Source organism: Dermacentor andersoni, chromosome 8 (assembly GCF_023375885.2).
Source record: "Dermacentor andersoni chromosome 8, qqDerAnde1_hic_scaffold, whole genome shotgun sequence".
NCBI classification, from domain to species: domain Eukaryota; kingdom Metazoa; phylum Arthropoda; class Arachnida; order Ixodida; family Ixodidae; genus Dermacentor; species Dermacentor andersoni.
The window spans coordinates 68521185-68528465 of NC_092821.1; the positions used below are offsets into that span (position 1 = coordinate 68521185).

A 7281-nucleotide genomic window follows, 5' to 3' on the forward strand; every position below is an offset into this window, starting at 1 on the left:
CCAAATGCCGTTGACATTACTGTTACCAGTGGAATGGCATAATTGGCTTAGAAGCTCATCCGTAATTTTAAATTGCAAATAAACCTTCGATTGCTCATACAGAGTCAGCACTGCAGGATCGATATTTTTTTTGCCCACTGTGCAAGGCAGCTGACATGCCCAAACACAACACCGTGTGCTGCAGGTAGACGAAGAAAAGCATCGGTTGTGACGTATCTCAAAATGATGATTGCTGGCCATCGACTCGTGCGAAAGGGTCCTAGCTTCGTCGTTTGTGGTCTAAGTGGTCGTGCAGTGTACGACATCACAAACACGGGACGCCAGGTGCAGAGTTATACATCCGTGGGCATGGCCCGGGAGCATGCAACCAATATTTGAGGTTCATGATAAGGAAAACTAATTCATGTTTAGTCACATCGTTTGGCATGAACAATTAGAGCACAAAAGGGAATGTATACTCAAAATTTCAATTTCAAGGTCAGTGGACATAGAAAAATTTCCCAAGTTGCCCTTTCAGTGACCATTTTCAGTTGGCTATGAGATGGACCTTCCTATTAGATATATGATAGAGGCTACAAAATGCTTCAACTATTTAAAGAAAAGGTAGTACGCAACACTTTCACATGTTTAGAAACTTCTGGAACATTGTAGGTTAGGAAATTATTACACATTCAGCTCGAAGTGACGCTTTTGTGTTAGAAGAAGCAATCACGTGAGATTACATCCATAAAAAAATACTGCTCCTCCACATACGGTGAAGGTATGAGTCCCACTTTCATTGAGCAAAAATTGTTCTTGCAGCCTCCATGCATTACAATTGCTTCATGCAAACCTTTCGTCTATGTTTTTGAAGAAAGCTGTTGCTCCTCGAAAATTAGCAATTGCACACTACATGGCTCATACGAATACTTGCAATAGACCTCCTTGCTCTACAGTGGTGCAACAGAGTTAATACCAAGTTGAGAAGATTCTGTCAAGGGAAATGCGAGACTGGACCCACTACCACGTCACTGCTATGACACTAACAGAATTTCAGAAGGCCGACAGTACAGCAACCATTGAACGACAGTTCTGGATGAAGCATTATTGACAACAAAGAAACCACATGATGCACACCATGGTGTGGTGATGACGGCATTACGACCACTGCACGTCAACCATGAAATGTTGAAGCTGTGTAGGAAATATGATGACAATGGCCTAACACACACAGCGAGATGACATGATGATGGAATACATGAACCTGGTATGCTGACAAAAACAGGATGACAATGGTGTCATCATGAGATCAAAGCCAATGATGGAGATGGTATTGTGCAATTCTGACTCAGAGATGCGGGCACAATGAATGCAACGGCATGGCTGATGTAGGGTAGCAAAGTGGACTCAGTCTGGTTAAATACCCTGCCTTTCCTTCTTCCCTTTCTCTCTCTCATGAAATAATGACAGCTGATTTCACGGTACGACGACAACGGCATAGGCAGCAGCACGATATGCAATGGAAAGGTGGTGAGAGTGATACTGAAAATGACACAAATACGATGAAGCGGCAAGAAAGAAATCACAACAGCATTAGGGGGATGAAGTAATGGCAACATCGCAACTGCATGCTATAATGCCATTACGCTATGATGCTGGAATGTTGTAATGATGTGCAACCATTCTTACTACTCTTCTTTTCTCACTGTTCATGCAAGACGCACGGTGCATTACATTCATGTACTGCCAACAGAAAGCGAGAACACCACAGCTACACATACCCACACTGCACGACACACAGCCACACAGGTGTCGCGTCTCAGAGGCAGTCGACTGCTAGCTGCAGGCAAAACACAGCACACAAGCAAAACTGCGAGTATGTGTACCCACACTGCACGACACACAGCCACACAGGTGTCGCGTCTCAGAGGCAGTCGACTGCTAGCTGCAGGCAAAACACAGCACACAAGCAAAACTGCGAGTACGTGTACCCACACTGCACGCCACACAGCCACACAGGTGTCGCATCTCAGAGGCAGTCGACTGCTAGCTGCAGGCAAAACACAGCACACAAGCAAAACTGCGAGTACGTGTACCCACACTGCACGCCACACAGCCACACAGGTGTCGCGTCTCAGAGGCAGTCGACTGCTAGCTGCAGGCAAAACACAGCACACAAGCAAAACTGCGAGTACGTGTACCCACACTGCACGCCACACAGCCACACAGGTGTCGCGTCTCAGAGGCAGTCGACTGCTAGCTGCAGGCAAAAGACAGCACACAAGCAAAACTGCGAGTACGTGTACCCACACTGCACGCCACACAGCCACACAGGTGTCGCGTCTCAGAGGCAGTCAACTGCTAGCTGCAGGCAAAACACAGCACACAAGCAAAACTGCGAGTACGTGTACCCACACTGCACGCCACACGGCCACACAGGTGTCGCGTCTCAGAGGCAGTCGACTGCTAGCTGCAGGCAAAACACAGCACACAAGCAAAACTGCGAGTACGTGTACCCACACTGCACGACACACAGCCACACAGGTGTCGCGTCTCAGAGGCAGTCAACTGCTAGCTGCAGGCAAAACACAGCACACAAGCAAAACTGCGAGTACGTGTACCCACACTGCACGACACACAGCCACACAGGTGTCGCGTCTCAGAGGCAGTCAACTGCTAGCTGCAGGCAAAACACAGCACACAAGGAAAACTGCGAGTACGTGTACCCACACTGCACGCCACACGGCCACACAGGTGTCGCGTCTCAGAGGCAGTCAACTGCTAGCTGCAGGCAAAACACAGCACACAAGGAAAACTGCGAGTACGTGTACCCACACTGCACGCCACACAGGTGTTGCGTCTCAGAGGCAGTAAACTGCTTGCTGCAGTCCAAACACAGTGAAGGAGAAAAATTGGGCGTTACTGTAGTCCCACCACACGGAGCACAGTGACGCACATGTGGCGCCGTGCCGGAAGTAAGCTCATTGTGCATAACTTTCTAGCTGTCCAGTGCGTGACGTTGCGCTCGACGGCGAGCTCGCTGAATGTGCAGCAAATGTGCATTGCGGCTGATGCCATACAGTGCAATTTGCCTGTCCCGTGTGGCCTTTCCCCTTGCGTACAGCGTTCTGCCGCCACGGGTCGGACCGCCGTCATCACTTGGCAAGACGTCTTCCTGGTCGTCGTCGTCATCCTCACCGGCAATGTTGCTGTCGTCGTCAAGAAGCGGCTCGCTGGCGTCGAGACATAAGTTATGCAGCGCTGCACAAGCCGCGACAATCTTTTCCGCGACAGCGGGGCAGTACTGCAGCGCACGATAACGCTGCAAGCAGCGGAACCGACTCTTCATAAGGCCGATGCAGCGCTCCACCACAGACCTCATCGACGCGTGAGCTTGATTAAAACGGCCCTCCGGAGACGATAGCGCGGGATGTCCCGGAACCGGCGTGATGAGCCACGGCTCCAGTGGGTATGCACTGTCGCCTGCAGAATAAATGTAGCGCAGGAATTGCGCCGAATTCATTACAGACATTGGCTGTGGTTCACAAGCGCGTTTATATGCATTTCTGTACTCACCAAGGAGAAACTCTCCTCTGTGGACAATCTGGGTGTCGGCGAAAATGCTCCGAAGGGCTGAGCCACGCCATACGTATGCGTCGTGACACGAGCCGGCGAAGCGAGGGTCGATTGCCAGCACTCGCATGTTCGAGTCGCACACCTGTGAATTGCAGTATATCAGTAAATTAAGTCGCTGTCGCGAGTTGGGATTTTGTATATATCATGAGTACATTAGGTAGAGCGTGCTTACCACCATGGTGTTCAGCGCGTAGTATCCCTTCCGACACCAGTACGTCTGCTTCTCGGCTGGGGGCAGGTCCGGGCCGGCTATAGCGATGTAGGTGCCGTCCACGCATCCTACGACGTCAGAGATGTTGCCGCTCCGCAAGAAACCTTGCTTGACGAGCGCTATCTCCGATCTCGTACGCGGAAACGACACCCAGCGCTGTTCGGTGCCGACACGGACGATTGCTTCCGATACCGCGCGAACACAGCGGCTGACAGACGGCTGGGAAAGCGATACGGTGGCTTCGCTACCGACAGCCGTTTGGAAGCCACCGGTAGCATAAAACCGAAGGGCGCAAATCACCTGATCTTGAACGGTGAGCCCTTCTCTCTCGCGCGCCAGGTCGTCCGATAACTGCTCGCACAGCCACATCGCCGTCGTTTTCGAAAGGCGAAAGTGCCTCCGAAAAGACTCGTCGGACATGGCGAACGGGTCCCGTTGTTCTCGAAGTCGCCTCTCTCCTCCGTTATCAAAGAGCAAAAAAAGCAGGCTCGCATCCATCGTAGTGCTGCGGTCTACTCCAAACAAAGGAATCGCAGAGAGATCCGTTGATGCGCGGTGACTGTTTGAATCACGTGTACGCGCCGAAGCATGTTCAGTTATCATACAAAACGTGAAGAGTAAGTGCAACACCACTGACGTCAACCTGACGTTCATAAAGGAACCGGAAGCTAGGAGCGCCGGTCGTCATCGTCATTCGTAGGCCTACAGCCAATCAGCGGCGGCCGAAGTGGACAGTCCACTAGGTGGACTCTTGCAGAATAGCCCCACAGGGCTCCTGCTGCCAGTGCTCGAGAGCCTGGCTAGCCCGAGGGCCGCTGGTCCCCGAGGTGCCGCACCTGAGCTGTGCCGAGCGGCGTTCCTGTCTGGCACAGATGTTGCTGTGGTAGACGCGGTCCTCACGTGCGACCGCGGCACGTGGATTGCGAGCGGCGTCCGAGTCGGACACCAAGGGCCTTGACTATATGGAACTAATTTGTTTCAGCATCCCACAAGCGCTGCCAGTGACTTCTTAATTTCTGCGGTCTAAGGCAGGGAGAGCAGCGATAGGACTGATATAGCTTGCAATGGAAGTGATGGAATTGCGACGGTCAGCTAGCATGTTACCCTCAAGGCACATATGTCCAGGTACCCAGCATGTAGTGCCTTGCTGCTGCTGACATGTACGATGTGCAAATAACGGAAAAAAGCTCCGCAAGTACAGCGTTTCGGTGTTTGCGCAGTGACATTAAGGCTTTTACAACGCTTAGAGAGTCGGTTTATATAATGGCTTTGTGTAGCTTTGCTTTCTTGATTTAACAGCGGACAGTAGTGCATAAGCTTCACCGGTTATAATGCTTGTTTCCGGGTGCAAGGTATCAGCGTCAGAGAAGGGTGGTTCGACTGCTGCATAAAACGCGCCGGCATAAAGCTTTATCAACAAGTACTTCGATTGAAATTCTAGGAAATACATTCGAATGTGCGCCTCTGGGGCGTTTTTTGTCACCTCTACGGATAATGTATCGCATTCTACGAGCTTCCACTGCCAAGGCGGCAATGGCTGCACTGGGAACATCAGGTTATGTTTGAGAATTGTAACTCCCATTTCCTCAGAAAGCTTTCTTACGCGCAGAGAGAATGGTTCTCTAGCTGCTTGTTAAACAGCGTTGCACATGCCACGTCATTTATGGTTACATTAGAGGGATGGCCGCAGTTTGTGTTCACTTTCAGAAAGTACGACGAATGAAGACGAACTAACCACTCATTAGCTTCAACGCAGATTCTCTATACGGAGTTGTCTTGAAGGCACCAGTCACCAAGCGGATACATAGGTGGTGAACAGGGTCAAACATCTTCATAGTGCTTGGATTGGCAGATTCGTACACTATGGCCCTGTATTCTAAGCGTGTACGTATGAGGCTTTGGTATACGTTAAACAGGCACTTGCTGTCGCTGCCCCATGTTGTACATCCTAAAATTTTAAGAAGATTCATTATTGTTAGACATTTCTCTTTGAAGTCATTTATGTGTGGAATGAAGGTGAGCTTCGAGTCTAATATGACGCCTAAAAATTTGTGTTGTGTGGCAACCGGTATGTGTTGTCTACGAAGTTCTACATTGGGCTCTGCAAGTAAGCCTCTTTTGCGTGTGAAAAGGACACAGGAGCTTTTAAAAGGATTAAGCTTAAAGCAGTTTTATTCTGCCTATTTACACCCTTGTTCAAGCGAAGGTGGACATGTCGCTTACAATTAGCAAGGTTACACGACTTGAAACCTACGTATACCGAATAAAGACGTTTTCTTTAAACAAAACACATACTCTGCAGTATAGATAAACGCGAGGAATTGATTTTGACAATAATGAGCGTACAACTTAAAACCCTATCTTTCGGAGCCCTAATTTCTTGTATAAATGGAAATGTACGGTGTGATAAGTAACCTTCAAGATTAAGCATATTGACTCGTATACCTAGTTCTGAGATGTCTCGTAACATGCCTTATCGCCAAGTTGTGTCATATGCGAATTCGATATCTGAAAACGTAGAAGGAAAGAACTGTTCATGTATACAGGCGTTGCGAATGTTTGCCTCAATGCACACGAGATGGTCGGTAGTTGACCGACCCTCACCGAAGTCGCATTGCTAAGGGTCAAGCATTCTGTTCAGTTGAAATAAGTGTAAAAGACGACGATTTATCATTTTCTGGAAGTGTTTGCATAAGCAACTTGTGAGTGCTATTAGAGGTAACTTCATATGTCGGATTAATCTTTACCCTGTTGCAAGACCGGGATTGCAACAGCTTCTTTCCATAAGGATAGAAGGTATCCAGCAGCCCAAATTGATTTGGAAAGTGGTAGAAGTGTCATCTGTGTCTCGGTGTGTAGGTTTTTAATATTGTCATACATGATTCTGTCAGATCCCGGTGCAGAGCTCGTACTTAGGCTCAAGGCAGATATCAGCCCCGCAATATTAAAAGGACAGTTGTACGGTTGAATCGGTCGGCATTTACGGTCTAGTGACTTGATTTCAACTACTTGCTTGTATTTAAGGATTGGCCCTGAGTAGTGTATGGAGCTAGATACACATTGGAAGTCTTCCAATGTATACCCTTCATCATCGAGGAAAGGCAACAGGTTGATTTGCTGCCCCTTTAGCCTTCTTTAGTATAAGAATTGATGCCTGAGAGAAACCTCTCCCATTTTTCTCTAGTAGCATGCCTTCTCGTGTGGCGTACTTGTGACTTCGTATGTTTAAATGCAATGAAATATTCCGCCTCTGGAAATTTTCCGCACAGCCCTAGCTGCAGCCACCAAGGGGGGATGGGGGCGATGCCGCCGGCTCACTACGCGTGGGCCGGACAGCTACCGGAAGCCGTTGTGACGCTGCCACTGTGACGCACCACTTCGGCAAAGCTGGTGGTTGGTAGGTAATACACCATCTTCCGTGTTTCCTTGAACGATTCTCTTTCCGAGGACAGGCA

General features: G+C 49.2%; 1 protein-coding gene across 1 annotated transcript; it reads right to left on the bottom strand.

Moving 5' to 3' along the window:
* Positions 1 to 2977: 2977 nt before the first annotated feature.
* Positions 2978 to 4195, bottom strand: LOC129381935 (putative nuclease HARBI1). The gene is made up of 3 exons (XM_072284080.1): positions 3788 to 4195; positions 3556 to 3697; positions 2978 to 3462 (listed from the first exon to the last, which is right to left on the bottom strand). The coding sequence occupies exons 1-3, from the start codon at positions 4193 to 4195 to the stop codon at positions 2978 to 2980; spliced, it is 1035 nt and encodes a 344-aa protein (XP_072140181.1).
* Between the last annotated feature and the right edge of the window lie 3086 nt (positions 4196 to 7281).

Excerpts from the sequence above, each read along its gene's own strand:
- LOC129381935 (XM_072284080.1), bottom strand. The coding sequence starts at position 4,195 with ATGTGGCTGTGCGAGCAGTTATCGGACGACCTGGCGCGCGAGAGAGAA. Across the intron at positions 3,698-3,787 it reads ACGCGCTGAACACCATGGTG|GTGTGCGACTCGAACATGCG; the intron begins GTAAGCACGCTC and ends TGCAATTCACAG. Across the intron at positions 3,463-3,555 it reads CAGAGGAGAGTTTCTCCTTG|GCGACAGTGCATACCCACTG; the intron begins GTGAGTACAGAA and ends TTTATTCTGCAG.